This window comes from Tachypleus tridentatus, chromosome 3, assembly GCF_004210375.1.
Source record: "Tachypleus tridentatus isolate NWPU-2018 chromosome 3, ASM421037v1, whole genome shotgun sequence".
Lineage (NCBI taxonomy): Eukaryota > Metazoa > Arthropoda > Merostomata > Xiphosura > Limulidae > Tachypleus > Tachypleus tridentatus.
Genome location: NC_134827.1, coordinates 34,904,997 through 34,927,490, shown reverse-complemented (window position 1 = coordinate 34,927,490; position 22,494 = coordinate 34,904,997). Strand labels below are relative to the sequence as shown.

The following is a 22,494-nucleotide window of genomic DNA, read 5'->3' as shown; positions in this document are numbered from 1 at the left end:
TAATTTATTCAACGCGATAAGGAAGCCTTAAAACGTTCATTTCTATTGCAGGCTTACGACTAGGACTAACATATCTCGATCCACCTGCAGAACATGCAAATATATTCTCGCCCACGTCCTACAATACATATTCGACTGCCTCAACAAATCCAGACCTCTAGGGGCTTCCAAACACATTAACGAGAATGAATAAAGAAGTTACCATGGTAATATATACACTGGTTGAATATTAAGATACGAGAGCGAACCAACAGACGTCTGTTTCGTGTTGTTATTTCGTATAAATCTTGGAGAAATTCATAACAGAAGAAGGGTTTGAAAGAATGGTTGACCTTTGAACGAAGTTTTTGGAATTTTTGTCACTGATTTAAAATTATAAAACGGCTACACCAGACTTTTAATAAATCTGCCACATAATTTTCTACGCAGGCCCTAAGATAATAATGTGTTTTCTGTACTATAGTAATAATTTTTATTTCTAAACGAAATACTTCGTATTATTAAATGAATTAATACTAAGTATACGCGGAAATTTTGACCAAGTAGGTGACCTTTCAGAATACTAAGAAATAACTAATGATAAAAAAAAAAAACGAATTGAAAAACAAGAAGTCCGATAAATCAAGTGATGCCCGGGTTATACTTGATAACCCACTCGTTTGTTGTTAAGCCCAAATATACACAATGGCCTGTCCATGCTGTACCCACCAGGGGTACCGAAACAGATATTTAGTGACATAAGCCTTCAGATTTTCCGCTGAGCCACTGTAGGGGAAGGGAGTTGAGAACCCTTAAGATCTGAAATACATCTGTAATATTCGAAGTTTGTAAGATATTAACCTAGAGTGTATGTGTTTCTAAAAACAAAGCCACATCGGGCTATCTGCTGTGCCTACCGACTGGAATCGAATCCCTTATTTTAGCGTTGGAAATCCGAAGACTTGCCGCTGTAAGTTAACGTTGAAACAAAACTTTTCGTTCCTCACTGTCACGCCTGTCACGTGCAAACAAATGAAGTAACACTCTTTTTTTTACATCGTTAGATTATTTACGTTAAATACGGTGTACGGTTGTAGTATTGGTACAATGCAGGCTCTTATTTGAAAACAACCAACTATTGAACCATGGCTGAAAGGGCGAGCATATACGGTGCGACGGGAAGTCGAACGCCTTAACCCACCTGGCCATGCCAGGCCTTTGAGGACGGGTCAAATCTGAATATTATTATAACAAATATTTAGGACTAAATTATAAGAAACTGGATGTGAAAAGACTTATCTTTTACTATTACAACATTCTACTGAATTTATTCTGAAAGTAAATAATTAGTTGGAAAATAATCTTAATTATATTTTCCACGAAAACTGTTGTTTTTTTTTAAATTTCGCGCAAAGCTACTCGAGGGCTATCTGCGCTAGCCGTCCCTAATTTAGCAGTGTAAGACTAGAGGGAAGGCAGCTAGTCATCACCACACACCGCCAACTCTTTTACAAACGAATAGTGGTTGACCATCACATTATAACGCCCCCACGGCTGAAAAAGCGGGCATTTTTGGTGCGACCGGGATTCGAACCCGCGACACTCAGACTAGGAGTCAAACGCCTTAACACGCTTGGCTATGCCGGACCCTACGAAAACTGAATAAACCGCGTAAGCCATAATGACGTAAAAGAGAAAAAACAAACGATTCCACGTGCACAAACCAAGAACAAAAGGTATAGCCAAGTATTATCTAGTTGTAAATTGGTTTTCTTTTAACCCAATAAGAACTAGTAGTGTGTATCACCTCCTGAATGTTTTCTAGATTTTAACACAGGATGGGAAACCCTGTTTAGGTATTTATTTATATTACGCACCTTTGTTGTCTAATAACACTAATTTGAAGAATGTCGTACGTTTCTAGGTTCTGTCACGTATCAGGTGCGTTCTTATTCATTAACTAATTTTGTATGATATAAGTGAGACACGTGTGATGTAACCCTTACAGACCCGGTAATCTGAGACCAATTCTTGCATGACAATGGTGCCTTTGAATATCAAATGGGCTTTTAAGTGAATTACGTACGGCCATCACCCATATCCTAAACAAACTAAATGATAACTATTGTCGACACGGCTTGCTCCTGTGGTGAGAAATCCGGATCTGTGGAGCAGCGATAACTTTACGAACTTTTAATGCTAAAATCCGGAGTTCGACACCCGTGGTTGTCACAGCACACATAGCCCATTGTGTAGCTTTTTTACTAAGGAAACAACAGTTCTGGAACCGGAGCGAGCAAACCGGGTTTGAATCCGAGCGTTACCACAAAAAATTGCCCGCACTTCAAGCATGGGATATGAGTGACAGTCGATCATTTAGCGTAGGTGGTGGGTGGTAGGGTCCTATGGACTTTTCTCTGGTCTGTAGTTCAAAATATGCAAAAACAGAGAGAGGTAGTGTATTTGTTATATGTAAGTTTTCAGGTTTTGAGGCTCAGCGGGAAGTTCGGGGACTTATAACGCTGTAATTTTTTTCCAAAAAATCAACGGTGGGCGGAGCACAGTTAACCCATCTTGTGGCGTTGATCTTAAAAACAAACAATAAAATACTTGTTACTGCCGAGAACCAAAAAACAGATATTTAGTAACAAAAATCGTTTTTCTAAGACACGTTATGTCTTTCTTGAACTTAATCTGGCTGGTGGTTAAAACGTTCGGCTCGCAATCTGTGGACCGCGTGTTCGAATCCTGTTCCTGAACATACCCGCCACATCAGTCATAGGTGCACGGTTTGCTTTGAATTTTTTTCTGCAAAGCTACTCGAGGGCTATCTGCGCTAGCCGTCCTTAATTTAGCAGTGTAAGACTAGAGGGAAGGCAGCTAGTCATCACCACCCACCGCCAACTCTTGAGATACTTTTTTACCAACAAATAGTGCGATTGACTGTAAAATTACAACGCCACCACAGCTAAAAGGACGAGCATGTTAGGAAGAATGATAATATGACGGTAAACACCACTTTTAGTAAAGAATTATCCAAAAGTTGGCGGTTGCTGGTGTTAACTAGCTATATTAGCTTTATAACTTCTAATAAAGGGAAGGCTAGATGCAGATAGTCCTCGAATAGCTTCACGCAAAATTCAGCAAAAATAATATCTTTTATGTGTCGTCTTCATTTTCTTAACACTACACCTAAAGACAAGAAACGGAATATGTTAGTAACTAGCTCTAGTCAGTTTTTGTACCTAAATACAAACCTACACGAGGATTGCGGGTTCGAATCCTTGTCACCCCCAAATAAGCTCTCTCTTTCAGTCGTGGGGGCGTTATAATGTTACGGTCAATCCAATTATTCGTTGGTAAAATGGAAGTCCAAGAGTTGGCGGTGGGTGGTAATGACTTACTTCCTTCCATCTAGTCTTACACTGCTAAATTAGGGACGGCTAGCGCAGATAGACCTGGTGTAGTTTTGCGCGAAATTCAAACCAAACCAAACGTACACGATGAACCATCAGCGTGGTGCTCAGAGCGGATATCAATTCCTGATCTTTAGAGTTATAAGTTCACGAGCTTAGTGCTGAGTCATTGAGAGGCAGTGTGTTTGTTTTTTATATATCGCTTTACAAAGATAGAGTTACATTGAAAACAAATTAGCGATATTTCCCTGATGAAGTTCAAACTCTTACTATGATGAAACTAGCTGCAATTCCGCTTGTTAGCACAAAACAAACAAACGAAAGCGCGACCGTACTTGAAACCGTGAGGACGTGCTGAGGGTGACGGTTCAATCCAATTATTTGCTCACATAAGAATAGCACGAAAGTTGGCGGTTGGTGCTTCTAACCAGCTGCCTTTCTCTTGAGTTTATCACTTTCAAATAAAGGACAATAGATAGCGCGAGGGTAGCTTCACGAGAAATTCAACAAAACAACAAATACGCAACAAGTTTATCGCGAATATCCGTAAACAAAGAAAGACATGGAGTCTGTAAACTTCCTTGTTACGTGCGTGGGACTAAGAGAAGCTGCAACCTTCACGTTTCCAACGTTTGTCAATATTCAAGGATGAACAGCTTTATTCAGACAAACAACAAAGTGATTTACACACTCATATCCATTTTAACTTGGTAGGAATAAGATAGACAATTTGAAGCAAACTCTATCCTTCCTACTGAACACTGGTGGTTTTGGCGGTAAACTTAAAAGTCTTAAAATACGTGAATCGATTCCTGTTGTAGCCCATTTTGCAGCTTTATTTTAATAACCGAAACATTCCTACTGGCTGTACCATTCTAACTTATGCCTATTACGAAAAAAACAACAACAAAGGTTTAGTTTATTTTGAATTTCGCGCAAAGTTACACCAGGGCTATCTGCGCTAGCCGTCCCTAATTTAGCAGTGTAAGACTAGAGGGAAGGTAGCTGGTCATCACCACCCACCACCACCTCTTGGGCTATTCTTTTACCAACGAATAGTTGAAATGTCCATCTCATTATAACACCCCCACGGCTAAAAGGGGCGAGCATGTTTGGTGTGACGGGAATTCGAACCCGCGACCCTCAGATAACGAGCATTAACCCACCTAACTATACCGGGCCAAAAAAAAAAAAAAAACGTGGTAACGCCTCCTTCATTATCTTCAGCACAATTCCATGTGCAACACCTTTTAACAGTTACGTAGATTAATGTGGCGTATAATCAGTAATTTTAATAATCAGTGCAACGTATCACCTTCAATAAATAATCAATTATCTCCACTTGGTAGGGGCCCACATGGGCAGGTGGTTAAGGCGTGAGACTCGTAATGTGAGGGTCGCGGGTTCGAATCCCCGTCTCACCAAACATGCTCGACCTTTCAGTTGTGGAGGCGTTATAATATGATGGTCAATCCCCCTATTTGTTGGTAAAAGAGTAGTCCAAGAGTTGGCGGTGGGTGGTGATGACTAGCTGCCTTCCCTCTAGTCTTACACTGCTAAATTAGGAACGGCTAGCGCAGAGAGCCCTCGAGTAGCTTTACGCGAAATTAAAAAACAAGCAAACAAACCATCTGGTAGATAACATATTCATATTACTGTTAGGCCTAATCTAAACGCTAAAACCGTTGAATTTTTAAATGTTTGACTCCTATACCATCAAAACAAACATGTTTCTTAAAGAGTAAACTGTAGTTTGTTACTGTTTAAACAACTAGGTTTGATGGTGATCTGCGGGTTTTGGGATCGAAACACAGCGCCGAACATGCTCGCCCTTTCAGTCGTGGGATCGTCATAACGTAATGTTGAAAACCCAGTATTAGTATGCAAAGAGTAGTGCAAGGTTTGGCAGTGTTTTCGAGTGTTGTTTCAACCTGTATCGTTTTCATGGAATTACTTAAAAACTATCATAAACTTGACGAAGTAAACCATTAGAAATAATAATCTATTTAAAATATAGAACCTAGTAATAGTAACTATGGATCTTAGATTACGAAAACAAAACTGAAACCTTTCACATTCGTAAAATGATTAAGAACTCACCAGATATATAAACTGCCAAAGCAATACCAACAATTAGGACGATAAGTAGAACAATAAGAGCGAGAAACAGCGCCACCGTGCGGCGGTAACGTGACGCTTCCTTGGTTTTGAAATGTAGTTTCCAGAGCCTCAAACAAGGATGCTTTTCTAAAGTCGCTCTTTCCGGGACGGCACTGTCCCTGGTCTTTTTCAAGGGTTTCTTCTGTGGGTGAGGAGGAATGGTAAGTCCAACTTCTGAACTATAATAAGCTGGATTGTCCATCTAAAAAAAACACGAGAGATAAAATATGATATAATGTACCTTTTAAACTATTAATGTTTTATTCTTCCAAATATGAGATTATAAAACTCAATGTAAATACCCACAGCTCAGTTGTTTAGAGGTTAAAATATTTGGTTATAACGTTGAATCCTATGAAGCTACAATATTTAAATGTTATTCGTAATATTTGTTTTCGATATATCCAAACACAGATGCTCTTAGTCTGGTGGTTAAATTTCCAATCTGTAGGTCTCAAGTTCGAATCTCCGTCCCACCAAACATGTTCGCTCTTTCAGCGATGAGGGCGTTATAAAGTGACAGTCAATTCCACCTTTCGTTGGTAATATAGCCAAAGATTTGGTGGTTGGTAATGTTGACTAACTGCTTTCCCGTCTATAGACCTCTCAAATAGTTCAGTATGTATACATTACAATATATTGATTACAGTTCTCAAGGCGAAGTCTGGCCACGAAATAAAATTATGACACGCGAAACAAATGACGATTTTAACTGTAAAATAAATCTTTGAATGAGTTTGTTCCGATTTTGTTTCATCACTAGATAACTTTTGTTGTTAAGCGCAGAGCTACACAATGGGCCATCTATGTTGTGCCTGCCGTTGGTATCGAAATCCGATTTTTAACGATATACGCCTTCATACTTACGCTGCGCCACTGGGAGTGGATTGGGGGTGGTATTTATGTTTTAAAAAAACACTGTGGGTATCGAATCTCTAGTTTTAGGGTTATAAGTCTTACTGCTGAGCCACAGATGAGCGGGAGAGTACGTCCATGATGGTTAATACAGAGTGTTCGGAAAGTCACTGTGCACTTATATATTTATTAACAGACATGTTTCAATGTAGAATACAGGAGGTAAATATGAATAACAATTATAAACAATGTTGAAAGTGACCCCCGTTGGCATCAATTCAGGCCTGGATCCTTCTTATTTTGTTTCTAAACACCGCTTTCAGTTGCTGGCTTGAAAGAAACTGAATAGACATATGATTACAAAACTGCACAGTGACTTTCCGAACACCCTGTATGTATATAAAAGTACACATAAATACAATACTTTCAAACTAACCGCAGGTTTCCCTTCGACCCACCAATATTCACTGATTTGCCTTCTTGCTGTGAGTCGATTTTGTTTGTTTTGAATTTCGCGTGAAGCTATTCGAGGGCTGTCTGCGCTAGCCGTCCTTGATTTAGCAGTGTAAGACTAGAGGCAAGGCAGCTAATCATCACCACCAACCGCCAACTCTTGGGTTATTCTTTTATCAACGAATAATGGGACTTACCGTCACATTATAACGCCCCCACGGCTGAAAGGTCGAGCATGTCTGGTGTGAGTGGGATTCGAACTTGGCCATGCTAGGCCCGCTGTGAGTCGAAAAATAAACGTTAACAGCGTTTAGTGATGATCCTGCAAAAATGCATGTGGTTCTAATTAGCTTCTAGTGTGAGAAAAGAAAACACACGTCGTGACAGAAATGTGGAATGATGTGCTTGAACATCAACATTTTAATTTGTAACTGTATTCACACGGCAACCCCGTAACTTATAACCCTGAAAATAGCGTTTCCATCCAAGTAATGGGTACAATACAGAAAGCCCATCGTGCAGCTTTGTGTTTAACAAGAAACAAACGAACAAAGTAATTCATCCAGAAAATATCCAGAATATTGGAGTAAAAAGATTTGACAGCAGAATTAAGAGTCGTTTATGGCTGGCTAAAAGTTGAGTTGATTAGGATTAATCTTACATTCGCTCACCAGGGGTCGGTCTACGGACTTGCAACTTTAAAACCCGGAGTTCGATTCTCTACAGTGAACACAGCATATAGCCCAGTGTAGTTTTCCCACAAAACCCACACATTCTATGTTTTTCTACTCCATACTTTTAACACTTGAAAAAGTAATATTTTTTATTTCTCGACTTATTTAAAAAATAAAACTAAAAGTTGAGCAGTTGAACATTGTAGGAAACAGTTCTTGATTTTTTAAATTTCTTACAAAGTTATTCAAGGTTATTATGCAGCTACATGGTAATGTTAAAAATAAGTTCACTATTAAGATGGCTATGGTGACACATTCATGTGTCAGTAATATTACCCCGTAAATATTAAGATGGTTATGGTGACACATTCAGGTATCAGTAATATTACCCAGTGGATATTAAAGATGGTTATGTTGACACATTCAGGTGTCAATAATAATACCCAGTAGATATTAATACGACCATGGTGACACATTCAGGTGTCGGTGATATTACCCAGTAGATATTAATTTGCTGGTGACACATTCAGATATCAGTAGCTATTAAGTTGACTATGGTGACACATTCAGATTTTAGTGACATTAAGTTGACTTTGAAACACATTTAGCCTATCGACACATATTCGCCATTAAGGCGACCATTGAGACACATTTGGGAGACCCTGGGTTTGAGGTAAACTCCATCGTAATAAGTTCTGAAGTTAACATAAAATTAATCAACGGCATTTCCACGCACGTCGGCTTTCCGGTTCCATAAGCACGCAAACTGGAGTACGTTACGTCGTAATTTTCCAAGTTTTATTTCACCGCTGACTGGCCTTCTTGCGCACGTATCGTTTCACTTCGCTCAACATAACGAAACGTTCATAATAAAGTGGGGTTTCCAGCCAGCAACTTCGCTGGTTGACGGTAGTTTAATTCATCTGTTTCTAGAAGGTTATCTGGCAAGTTGCACGCGGTATGGTACAGAAGACTGTGGAAATAAAAAGTAGGTACTGTCCAACCTTAGAAATGAAATTTAATATGGGGATGCTTTGTTTTGTAATTTCACGCAAAGCTACTCGAGCGATAGCTGAGCTAGATATCCCTAATTTAGAAATAACATACTAAAAAGGAGGCAACTAGTCAACAGTACCCACCGCCAACCCTTGGATTACTCTTTTACCAACGAACAGAGTTATTAACATAAAAGTAGTGACACTTTTTCACCTATCCAGTTTATCGGTTTTCCTTACAGTGAATACATAGTACGTTCACATCAACAGTACGCTTGAATAGAGAGACTGACTGTCCCATTATAACGCCACTACTACTCGAAAACCAAAAATGTTTGGCGACGGAGATTCGAACCCGCGACCTGCAGACTGCGAGTTGAGCGCCTCCTAACCAGGTCCTCTCTAACTATTTAACACGTGCTCATTTTGTTTCGTATCAACAAGTGAAAATTAACAAGCACACACGTGCTTCAAAGAAATTGATTCTCCCGTGAATTTTTCGTATATTTATAAATTGATTAAAAACCATTGGGTCCATTATAACACTTGTGTTACATAGTAACACATTACATTACTAGTAATTCTGATTCATAGCCCAAACAGCAAGAGAAGTATCCTCATAGGTACTCTTTTAATTGGGATCAAACCGGCTATCACACATCTATATGTACACTTAAAGCTGTATGATATTGTTCTAAAGGAAGTGACGTTGATAGTTGCTTGCCTTTCTTCCTGCTCTTCTAACAATCACAAAACAACTGTTGTGTTTGCTCTTGAATCGAGTGTGGCCTGGATGTTATTTTGCTGGTTTTCAATTGGGAGGTTCCAAGGTTCGAGCCGCGATGGTGCTGAACGTCATCCATAGTTAACTCTGCTACAAATCTTGATAGCGGCGAATGTTACTAGCTATCTGTTCCCTCTTTAGTTAGTAGATAGAGTTATGAACTACTTTAACTTGACTCCAGGGAACGGCTGTTTATCACTCATATTAAAACTTCCAGTGCCAACACTAAACGTTCTTAAAAATTTAAACTGAGTGACTGTGCAGTTTTATTAATTTTCCAGATTTGGAGAAATAAGATAAAACAGCCCTGATAATTGCAAATAGTGAATAAAAAATATATATAACAAAACCACAATCTGCTGTCCCAACCGAGGGAAGTCCAACCTCTGATTTTAGCATTGTAAATCCGTCGACCTATCACCGTTCCAACACAATTTCTATTATTTATATTAGCAATAATGTGAGAAACGTTATTAGCCATACTGCTAGACTTTTATATTCCCTACGAAACATATCCAGATCTAACGTCTTGTATGTGAACTAATAAAGATATACAGAAAGCCAAAGATATATACAGTGATACAGCAGGTATGCAGGAAGGCATATCCCTGTCAATCGACACCGTAAGAATAACGTTTAAATACGTACTTAAGCTTGTTTGCTTGATTTTCAGTTTCGCGCTAAGTTACACGAGGGCTATCTATGCTGACCGTCTCTCATTTAGCAATATAAGACCAGCGGGAAGGCAGTTAGTCATCACCATCCACCGCCAACTCTTTTACCAACGAATAATGGGATTGACAGCCACATTATTAACGCCCTCACGGCTGAAAAAGCGAGCATGTTTGGCGTGAGGGGGATACGAACCCTTACGTTCATATTACAAGTTTAGCGCCCTAACCACATGGTCATGCCGGGCCACCCTACGTAAGCAAAGAATTATATCAAACAGAACAGTTTGTTTTGGAGCAAAGCCATATAGAGCTATCTGCTGCGTCTACTACTGGGAATCGAGCCCCGGATTTATGACGCTTGGGGAGGGGCATGAAGTAATAGAAACAGGAATATTTATCCACGGATACAGTATCGAAAGGTTTCATCTTGCGTCTATTCAGTTTAACAAACAGTTGAAACGCAAAAAAAAGAAGTCTTTATGTTTTGTTGCTGTAGCAGAGCGTTTGATGAGACAGCTCGCGTAAAAATTCGAATTTCTGTGATCAAACGAGTTCGTTGTTTTGATGACTTATTTTTCTTAACTTTGTTCGTAATTTCTTTGTCCAATTAGTTCCAATTTCGGTCAGATTTCACCCAGTGAATTCGGTACATGTATTTATATCATTAGTCTGAAAAATCTTACTTTGTACTCTTAACTGAGCAGCAGAATTCTGTGAAAAACTTCTGTGCTCGAACAGGCTGCACTGAAAATGGTTACGAAATACTTTTCGGTTAAGTAACATAATCATTGTACAAAGACTTTTATTAAACAGTTGCGATATAAGGTCACGACAGAGAAATATTCCACGAACGTCATCTTCTTCCACGAAACACTGTGCGTGTATTTGCGACTGCAATTCATGTACGTGATTCATAAATCAAGTGTTCAGAACAGAAGTAATTTTAGTTTGGCAATTCTTGTTTGCACCGGACTGGATATGAAAGTGACCTGACCAAGCTTCTGACCTCCAGTGAATGGAGGGACCTGGAGTTATCTTGGTTGCACCAATTTAGATATGAAGGTGACCTTAAAAAAGCTTCTGACCACCAGTGAATGGAGGGACCTGGAGTCATCTTGGTTGTATCAATCTAGATCTGAAAGTGACCTTTCAAAGCTTCTGACTTCTAGTGAATGGAGAGACTTGGAGTTATCTTGTTTGCATTAGTCTAGATACAAAGCTGACCTTACAAAGTTTCTGACCTCCAGTGAATGGAAGAATCTGGAGTCATCTTGGTTGAACCAATGTAGGCATGTAGATGACCTGGCCAAATTTGTAACCTCCAGCGAATGGAGGGACCTGGAATCATCTTGGTTTGGCAATTCTTGATTGCACCAATCTAGATATGAAGGTGACCTGATCAAACTTCTGACCTCCAATAAATGTGAGGACCTGAAGTCATGAGACTAACAATTAATTATTTAAGAGGAAATAACATCAAATTTCTATTAACATTAATATAGTTCTATTAATTATTATTACCTTATTAATATATTTTAATGTTATATTTACTACTATATTAACATATTTTAGTTTCAAGATAAAGCGTCTTAGTTTTCTTCAGTGGTCTAGAACGAAACAGTTCATACAAAGTTATGAACGTCGAAAAATCGATCAATCTTTCCCTTTACTTGTTTTGATGAAATTCGATTATTTCTATACTCTAATGGCCGCTAAAACATTAAACTCGATTACGCAACAGAGAATCATCCAGAAAACTGCAATATATCATTATTCCAATGTAATAACCATATAAAACTTGCTACAATATCCTGAAAACAAAACACCCGTTCAATAACTTTATGCAATTGGAAAATTCGATGAAAAAAAACCTGCTTAAAAATAACTGATGTCACATCTTATTATGAGTGAATGGAAATAGGGAAAGACATCACAACAATCTATTGTATGTGTACAGGGTGACTGGTGTATTTCAGTTCCCATAATTCCATTGTAGGTAGTGCTTTTGAATACTGTGGGATTGTTAACAAAGGTCAACACCTAGCAGTATAATAACTAAGACTAATGTGTTGCATGACAAGTTAGGGTTACTGCTGATAGTCTGTTCGTGACAATTAGGTTTGACCTTAATAATTCTAAGCATGTCAGTTAGGCTTAAGGCTGGTAATTCTAGGGGATAATAGGCGTAAAAATAGCGCTTACAACTATTTCATCTAAGTTGTGAACATTTCTAACACTACAAATATATACCTGGTTCTTCCTTCTTGTAGGCACGTAAGTTTACGTATTATGACAACAAACTTAAATAATGTGCAGTTTTTCTATCTCGGTCAAAGTTTCAATATTTTTCAAATTCATTGGTAGGACACAAACTTTATAACCTCCTAACTTTTAAACACATTGTTCCTTTACAATAGTAAAGTAACAATAATTTTATTTTTTAACGGGAGGTTACAATTCAATGTTATCTTTGAACACACGTGCATGTTCACGTATAGATTGTAACAATGTTCATATTATCCACAAATATGACTTTTGCTTGTGATTTTCCAACTAGATTAACGAAAACAATCCAATGAGCTGCAGTGTTTAAGTTATGAATTTATTTAAGAGTTGTTTTGTTTTTTTGAAATGTTAGTAAATGAAACAAGGTCACTGTCACGTGTTTTTTTTTTAAATTTGTATTCTGATGTTAATATAAAAAGAACAAAGCGCAACTTATCAGATCGCCTTAAAAAACTCCAATAATTTAGTTTTCTGTACTTTTTTTTTTTGTTTAAGCAACACTGAAACCAAGCTTTCGATTTTAAAAATTAAGGTTTGAAGACTAGCCATTCGCTGCCACGTGACAGTTTTTGTGATGACATGGAGATAACAAAGTGAAGTATGGTCAAGACCTGACCACAGTGGAGACACAGTCTGACACCTGTTGCACGAACGTTTTCAACCGTTTATATCCTCTCCCATAGTTACACAGCGGCAAGTCTGTGAAATTACAACGCTAAAACCCGGGTTTTGATACCCGTGGTGGGCAGATTGGGTAGCTTTGTGCTTCACTAACGACAAACAAACTAACAGCTGTTAACTGTAATCTGCTAACAACATGTTTTTTCGAGAGGCAGACATACGCCCGTTCGATTATTTTTATTGATAGAATATAATAACATGCATTTCAACAGCCAGTTAAAGAAACGATATTCGATAACAACATTTTTGCTAAACAGGCAGCAGTTACCATAACCTATCGTAAGTTTGAATGATTATGATTCTCTTAAAGCTCAACCACAATATAATTATATTTATAAAACTCAAAAACCTCCCGATCCAACACGTTATCAGTCTGTTTGGGACATACAACTGTCAGTGTGTTGTGCGTTCACACGAGATACGATAAAACCCGAGGAAGTTACATCTTACATTCTTGTTGTACAGATACACCGCTATTGATTTTTCTAACTTTTATTTATGTATTAAAATAATCATTTCTTTTTCCAGAAACTCTTGTTAAGCCTTGTTTATTTCTGTTTATGACAAAGCTATTAAGTCTCTATCATTGTCACTAATTTTCGTAAGCCTACCAAAGGAAAGACAACTAACGAATAGCACTCTATTCTCCACGCTATGGGAATGATTGCCACTCTTATAACGTAGCTACAGATAAGGAAGCCTCACTATGGTTGACTGACGAGTACTATTTTCGTGGTAAAAAAAAAATTCAATTGTATTTGTAAACGACATTAATGTGTCCTGAACCGTTCTTCGAGAGTATTATTAGAGTAGTCGAAAATAGTATACTTCAGGCGTTAAGGGGCAGTTGTAGGGTTATGTGGACATAGAAAACTGTTTAATAATGATTCAATTGAAAGTTTCAGGTAGCTAGTTCGAATCTCGTCCTCATACACGCTCGCTCTTTAAGCTTTGAGGGGATTACAATGTCCTGATCAATTCCACTATTCGTTGGTGGAAGAGTATCCCAATAGTTAGCGGTGGGTGGTGATGAGCACCTGTCTTCTCTCTAGTCTTACATTGCTAAATTAGGGATGGCTGGCGAACACAGCCCTCGCGTAGCTTTGCGCGAAATATCTCAGAACAAACGAAACATATTTTCCACACTGATAGCTTCTACGACACTTCTACGAACGAAAGAACAGCGTAAAGAGATATTATATATTGAATTTAGGCCTCGTATAGAGACCACACTTCGTATATGCATTTATAAGGAAATACTATTGTTAGGTGCGTGTACAATTGTTATCGATTCGTGTAACACCATGGAACCGATCTCTGAAATCTAATCCACTTCATTTGCCTCTCTTAATGTCATAATTAAGTTCAACAAACCCATCTGATAGTAACTGTTAGATCTCTGGTTTGTGTATAAATATATGTTTGTTTGTCTGTTAATAATAAGATCAGTTTCTTGTCTCTAAGTGAAGGTGGCGTGACAGGGTAATGACACGTGTGTAAGACAGTCATGTGGACAATCAAACATTCTTCACGCGCTGCCGATTGATTGGACTGTAACAAAACTACTGTAGCTTTCTACGTCTATTATTATGAATATTTTACACAGAAGCGCGATTTCACAAAAGGCTTTGTGAGCGAATAGGGTGAAAAAAAAAAAGATGGACGTCGAGTGGAACTCCAGATTAGCTGAGAGAGAGGGTCTATGCTGGGGCATAATTTACACAAACTGCCATTTAGGACCATCTTCAGGACTCAAGGGGACTCCTGATCCTACACGCTGCTATATTCGTTTAGAAGTTTGGTTTTAAATTTCGCACAAAGCTACACGAGATCTATCTGCGTTAGTTGTCCCGAATTTAGCAGTGTAAGACCAGAAGGTGGCTAGTCATCGCCACCCACCACCAACTGTTAGGCTACTATTTTACCGATGAATAGTAGGATTGACCGTAATCTTATAATGCCACCAAGTCTGAAAGAACGAGTGTTTTTAGTGGGACAGGAATTCGAATTCGCGACCTTCAAATTGCGAGTCAAGCGTCCTAACCATCTGTTAGGCCTCGTTTATAAGTACACTGAGAAACAGAAAACAGAGATAAATGTAGAATAAATAATTTTAATGTGTAATATTTAACTTATAATTTTTTTAGATTAACTAGAAATGTAAAAATTATGTTCGATTCCTCTCGGTGGACTCAGCAGATAGCCCAATGTGGTTTTGCTGTAAGAAAGCACAGCCCCACTCTGAAAGTTAAACTGTAGCTCACAAACACTTCACTCTGTAAATTATACTCTGGCTCTCAGAGATTTCATTCTGCAGCTTTACACTTTAGCTCACAGAGACTTCACTCTTAAGTTATACTCTAGCTCACAGAAACTTCCGTACTAACAAACATACACACACAAAAGAAATAAGTAGAACAACAAAAAATAAGAATGTTTCTCTGAAATAAACATACGATGCACAGTTTTTCGAAAACCTTTTCATATCGCAGTAGGTGTTATTTAAAGATAAGGGTTGGTGATTCGAGGGCAGTTAAGATACTGTAGATTTTATTAAAAATAAAAAAAAATGTCGTGTTTTGTGAATCTAAGAAAACAAAAAATAAATTATATTTGGAGCAAAATATTAATAATTAGGATCACTGAGTCCAAAAAACTGGACCATTAAAGGAATTTTCAAAACCACTCTAAATCAGACAATGACCTAATGAACGAAGAGCACGCGGCGGTACCTAAAACAAGCTTGGCAGGTGTCTTGCTCTTGAGTTGACGTAAGAGATGGACATAAAAAGTGATAAGTTTAACGAAGCGGAATTGGATTTCTATAAATTAATGACCCAGTTTGAGCTAACGCATTCTGTGTACGCTTCGCTAAGTTTCAAGGTCAAGTAGTGGCTTGAATATTAGTTCAGAATATTTAATTTTCGAGTAGACTTAGAAGCTAATAGTATAAAAAAGTTCATTACAAACGAACAATTACTAGATGGACACCGACGTCGCACATATTGTCTTTTTCAGCCTTGAACTTGTTTAAGGAAATACGAGTTGAGCCTAATTAAAGTCTAGCCGTTATTACCGTCTGGTGATAGTGTCAAGTATATAATTATCGAACATTTAGGTATGTTTTACCAAAGGTAGCGTTGTCATTGCAGGCTGCTAAGCCTAGACGAAAATAGTGTAGCACGTGATACTGCGCCTACCCTTACACACACACTGACTTTTTTCTTTTATCCGATAGCAGAGTTATTTACAATTAGTGGTACTACAGAAAGAATGTGTTAAAAAATAATATAATAGCAGTGTTTTTTTTACATTTAATTTTCTATTACGTCTGACCCTTAAAATTTTGTTTGGCTTGTTTTGAATTTCGCGCAAAGCTACACGAGGGCTATCTGCGCTAGCTATCCCTAATTTAGCAGTGTAAGACTGGAGGGAAGGCAGCTAGTTATCACCACCCACCGCTAACTTTTGGACTACTCTTTTATCCACGAATAATAGGATTGGCTGTGACATTATAAGGCCCGCACGGCTGAAAAAGCGAGCAAATTTGGTGAGGATTCGATCCCGCAACAGATAACGAGTTGAGCGCCCTAACCACCTGGCCATGCCGGGGCCTCTGAGATTCTATCTAATATTCTATAAAATGTATCATTAAATTAGTTTTTTCTCTATCACTCTCATATCTTTTCTCCGTAGTAGCCGCACAGCTGGCTTGGCATAAACGTCACCGATCGTGCTCGCCGTTTCAGTCTTGGGATGTTATAACGTAACGTTCAATCCCAATCTTTGTTGGTAAAAGAGCAGTATAAGAATTGGAGGGGGAGTTCTAGAGTAGTTTTGCTCGGAATTCCAAAAACAAAATTCACAACTAACAGAACACTTAAAAGGCCACATTTCGGGTATACTTGAGGTCTTATAATGCTGAGATTTGGGGCTGGATCTCCACAACGGTTAAAAGCACCGTTAACTTGTAATGTTACTCTTAACAACAGAAAAGTTGTTCAAATAGTTGGCTCTAAATTCTAGCAACTGGAGGACATTATTTCGTGCTATCTTACAGCTACTGATGTGCAATGTGCAAAAAGGACAGAAAGTAGATTGTCAGAAACACGCACTGTGGCATGTCGTCAGAAACAACACTAGTGTATCAGAAACACGCACAGTGGTTTATCGTCAGAAATAACTGTATTTCATCTTAAGAAACATGCACTGTGGATTATCGTCATAAGAAACTGTAGTTTATGGTCAGAAACACGTGCTGTGACTTATAATTAAAAACGTACCGTAGATGGTCGTCATTATTAAATATTTTTTTGTTTATAATTACAAAAAGTGTTTATAATGACAGACATCAACTTATTCGGAATCAGACCATAAATATTACACTGAACTTTGTATCGCTTGCATCTGACAGGACAGTTTTATATCGCACGCTTATCTTGTGATTATTAATCGCTAAATATGCGTATTCTATCAATGATAGATGTTGTTAAAAATTGAACTGTATAAAGACTTGTACAGAAAAACGGATCTCAACATTTATTCCATAATTTGAATACTTTTAGGGAAAAGTGTTCGAACGGGTATTTTCAGTAGCCAGGTTTGTTGTACCAGCACTGGTTTCTGACTTCGCTAAATAATAATAATAAGAAAAACCGACTTCTATGGGCAAGCCTTTATTGGCTTAGCAATAAGCCTGAAGGTTTACAACGCTAAAAAGCGGGTTTCGATAACTCCGGTGAGCGCAGATAGCCCACTGTGTCGCCATGCGCTTAACTACAAGTGAAACAAATGTTTGAATCAAAAAAATAAACATTAAACGTAATTTTTTTCTCTCTTCGGTCGTAATATATATTCAACAGTTAAGTTAGGTGATCAGATCTAATTATTAACGGGTATTCTACTGACTAATATGTAGATGGGTCACGTTTAATCCGAAACGTCCAATAAAATGACGTCATCGTAGTTGTCGTCTTTACTTTGTTTTCTATCTTATTGCATATCACACTAAATAAATAAATCGTAAACACGTTTTTTTTTTTTTTTAGGACGTGGTGAATATTGTAAACAGCACTTTTGGTTGAAAGAGATAAAATTCGACATACACGTATGTAATAACATGATATTAAGAGCAAACCCAAAAGAACAAATAATGTGGTGCAGTCAGCTGTACGGGGGCACTGAATAATCAGTTAGCCTATGTCAGTGCCCCCTCCCCTCATTTATCTCTACAGATCGTGATCGAACGGTCAAGATATGGCTTACAGAGATGGGTGTAAAACGAATTATTCCAAAGGTACAACTTACTTTTTACAACACCTATTCACAAAGTGGACCAAGAATCTGGCTGTGTTAGTATACAAGTAAGTTTCATTTAAGCATGCAGTTAAAATATCACGTTACCCACACAGCTAAAATAAGCTTTATCTTACGTTAGATTATCAACCTAACAGAAATATTGATTCTCAAAATTTAAAACGTAAGATCAAACCTACCCCAATTTGATACAGTTCTTGTGGTCTCTTCATATCCAGAGGACGCGGCATGTGGTAGAAACATGTTGGGATTGTAAAGATATTCCCCTCAGGGGGATCAGGCTGGGGGGTCGGGCAAGCTCCCCCTGATGATTCGCTCCCAACTTTAGCCATAACTGTTGAAATACGAATCTCAAAACAAGGGTTAACACATCATGAATCAACCAATACTTGTATCCTGTAACACTAACAACTCAGCATCAACGAGTTTAATCTATTTATTTTCCACCAGTACTCTTTCTTACTTTATCTATGCTTGGCCGGTTTTTGTTATCAAACTTCTAAATCTATCAAAACGACGTCAAAAATTATACAACTTCTCGATCGCCTGATGTGAACGTAGCGATTTCTGAACCCTAACTAACTACAGTAACTCTCCGAAACCTCTGTAAACTACACTCGTAAACTCGTCACGCTACGTACACCAAAACGTATACAGTTCTATGGGCGCGAGAAATGAACCAATGAGAATAAACGCACCTTGCCTTCTCAACCAATAGTTCTTTGGAGCACACAGTAGCGTCTGTGGTGCTTCTCGAAGCGTAAACTCAGTCACCCGTATGTACCATACAACGCACACCTGTGAGAGATAACGTTGCACAGAAAAACGTTGCAAAAAAGCATTTTACTGTACATATTATTAAATAAACTATAACAAAATTAATGTGGATCATTGGTACATGTTTCAAGAACGGAGATGATAAATAAAAATGCAAAGAAGCAACAAAGTAAAACAGTTACAAATAACTTGTAACAGTTTCTTAACCTCGGCTGTACTTATGTATAACATACGATAATAAAATCCTTGCACGAATAGGCTCAAATAAGTTTGTGTGTACAGGCTAGTGTGCAAAACTGCACCTGTATGTTAATGTGTAAGGCTAAAATGAAAATAGTATATAAAAGTTAATGTGTAAAACGGTTTATAGGGATTAATGTTAGATAATGCATATATCAGCTTAAGTGTAAAAAGTACGTCCATTCTAATATTTAATATGTAGAAATACATGTATAGAAGGATGTATACAACTGTATTTACATACTAAATTATTTGATTTGTTTTGAATTTCGCGCAAAGCTACACGAGGAATATCTGTGCTATCCGTCCCTAATTTATCAGTGTAAGACTAGAGGAAAGACAGCTAGTCATCAACACCCACTGCCTACTCTTGGGCTAGTCTTTTACCAACGAATAGTGGGATTGACCGTACATTTAACGCCCCCAAGGCTGAAAAGGCGAGCATGTTTGGTGGGACGGGCTAAATTGTAGACTACATAAACATGTTAATGTGTAACATTGCATGTACAAGCTAATATGCAAAACTATACGTGTAGGTAATGTGTAAAACACTACAGGTTAAAGTACACCATTTATTTGTACGATTTATATTAACAATTGATATTTTGCTGCTGATCGAAATCTATATTTATCGTTTTTTTAAAATCATAAACCTTGTAGTCACATTCTAGTGGTATAAAGTATGTGTGTGTATTTATACACCAAAAATCTATTTCTGAAATCTATGCGTGTAGACTGTGTATGTATATTTATTGAACTCTAAGTGTGTATATTTATTGAACTCTAAGTGTGTATATTTATTGAAGTCTACGTGTGTATATTTATTGAACTCTACGTGTGTATTGTTACTGAACTCTAAGTGTGTATAGTGTAAACATATAAATTCGTAAATGTATGGTGTATGTGTAATAGTTTTGTACATATACACACCCTAGAACTATAAATTCAAGTAGTCTTCATGTGTTATATATTAGACAGTAAACGTATTAGCTAACTTTGATAAATTTTGAACATCTTGTATTACAGAGAGCGCTGCCTTGGATTAGGGTAACCTGTGATGTGTCGAGATTTTCGTCTTTACGGAATTTTGATGATGCAGCAAAACCGAAAACGAAACGATTTTACTTCTTGACTTATCTGTTGAATAAACCGCTTCATTTTTTGAAACGTCGCGAGAAACGAAATCTCACGTTGATGTTAGAAATTTCTCAGGATAGTTCCGATTCAAACATTTCTCTCGAATTATGTTTATCAGACTTCGTAGTTCGAGAACAGTAACGATCTATCTCCTACCCATTTTAATAATCTTTCTATTAGTTGTGCGATATATAGGCAAAGAGAATGAAAGGCAAACAGGCATGGCTCTTAACTTCCATCGTGAATAGGTAGACAACAGTATATAAATATATACTGGTAACTTAACTCTATCTCTTGGACTTTTGTTTAATTAACACTATATGAAATTTTCTAATGTTAGTCTTGAGTAATGAACCGTGGAAAATTTTTTTATTACTGTTTTAGTATATATCACAGCTAACATCTGGTTCTATATGACTTCTTCAGTGAATATAACCTTCGTGTTTGTTTCTATCACAGGTAACATCTGACTTTTATATGACATCTTATAAATACAATATCGTAGGTATTATTTGTATGTAATTAGTTGTATAAATATAATAGTGTATGTAATTAATTGTATAAATACAATATTGTATGTATCATTTATACGTAATCAGTTAGATGAATATAATATTGTAGGAATTATTTGTATATAATTACAATACAATACAATATTTTATTATTTATATGTAATCAGTTGTATAAATACAATTATGTAAGTATTATCTATCTGTAATCAGATGTATTCATATAATATTGTAGGTATTTTTTATTGTAATCAGATGTATAAATATAATATTGTAGGTATTTGTTTATTGTAATCAGCTGTATAAATATAATATTGTAGGTATTTTGTGATTGTAATAAGATGTATAAATATAATATTGTAGGTATTTTTTTATTGTAATAAGTAAATAAGTTTTTATTTCTAGTGGAATTCTCTATTTAATTCATCGTTTGACTTTTTTATATTTGTTGTTGTTTATTTGTTCAAGTGTTAACAACGCCGTGAAAAATCATGTGTACACACGCCAGGCTTCCTTATTCAAAGACCAGCTGTTACGATGGGTGTTAGATTGTTATGGGGGGAGGTAGAGATCCCTACTAGTCGGACGTGAGGCTTTCAGACGAATACCGTATTGTACTTCGAGTCTTTAGTCTTTTCACTTCTCTCAAGTTTCTGCGATACATGTGACGGACGGGAAGCTAGACGCCACGAGCCGCACGCGGATACTGAACAGATGACATCTACTGAGGAAAGCCAGCTGTTCTTACGTGTCTACATCTCTGTCGCTCGTGCCATGGCTTATGGTCTGAGGTAGCGGAGAAAATAAAAAAAGTATGGGATGGGGGACTAGTGTGTGATGAAAAACAGTAATGGTTCATACAAGGAAAAGAAACATATAATGTTGTATATATGTACAACAGTACGGAGAAAGACAGCGGATTTTTAAAACAACTATGATAAACATAATATTAACATTGTCATTTAGCCAGCTAAGGGTTGTTTTACAGTTTTTGCACTCGGTATACGTTCTCGTGAAATCTCATCTTATTTGTTGAATACACATTGTTTACTCGTGGTTTTACGCGCGTTTTACAGTGACGTCCATAAACTGTGCTCTGCTCACCACGAGTATCGAAACCCGAGTGGCCACTTAGTATGACTGGGAGTAGCAAGGAAATTAGCCACATTTTCAGTCACCAAATTTAGTTTGTTTGTTTCCTTTGAATTTAGCACCAAGCTACACGAAGGCTATCTGCGTTAGCCGTCCCTAATTTAACAAAAACTAGAAATAAGGCAGCTAGTCATCACTGCCCACCGCCAACTCTTTCACCAACGAATAATGGGGTTGACCGTCGCATTATAATGCTCCCACGAATGAAAAAGCGAGCACGTTTGGTGTGACAGGGATTCGCACCCTCGACCCTCCGATTACGATTCGAGCGTCCTATCCACCTGGCCATGCTGGGCCACCATCAGATTACGAATTCTCTGCATAATTTTAATGTAACAGAAAGATGTTTGTTTCTCAAAACGTGTTAAATTATGTCGTTCAAGATTAAATAAAATTGTTAATATTT

General features: G+C 37.5%; 1 protein-coding gene across 2 annotated transcripts in view; it reads right to left on the bottom strand.

Annotated features, from left to right (window-relative positions):
* LOC143246679 (uncharacterized) overlaps positions 1-18,912 on the bottom strand; it is a 47,446-nt gene extending 28,534 nt beyond the window's left edge. Inside the window, exons 1-3 of one of the 2 annotated variants that reach the window (XM_076493756.1) lie at positions 18,737-18,912; positions 18,453-18,623; positions 5,496-5,757 (exon numbers count right to left, since the gene is read on the bottom strand). In XM_076493756.1, the coding sequence (XP_076349871.1) occupies positions 5,496-5,757; positions 18,453-18,605 (415 nt within the window). In that variant the 5' untranslated portion in view covers positions 18,606-18,623; positions 18,737-18,912. Of the gene's footprint in view, positions 1-5,495; positions 5,758-18,452 lie in introns of both variants that reach the window. The other variant, XM_076493755.1, reaches the window with a different exon arrangement.
* Between the last annotated feature and the right edge of the window lie 3,582 nt (positions 18,913-22,494).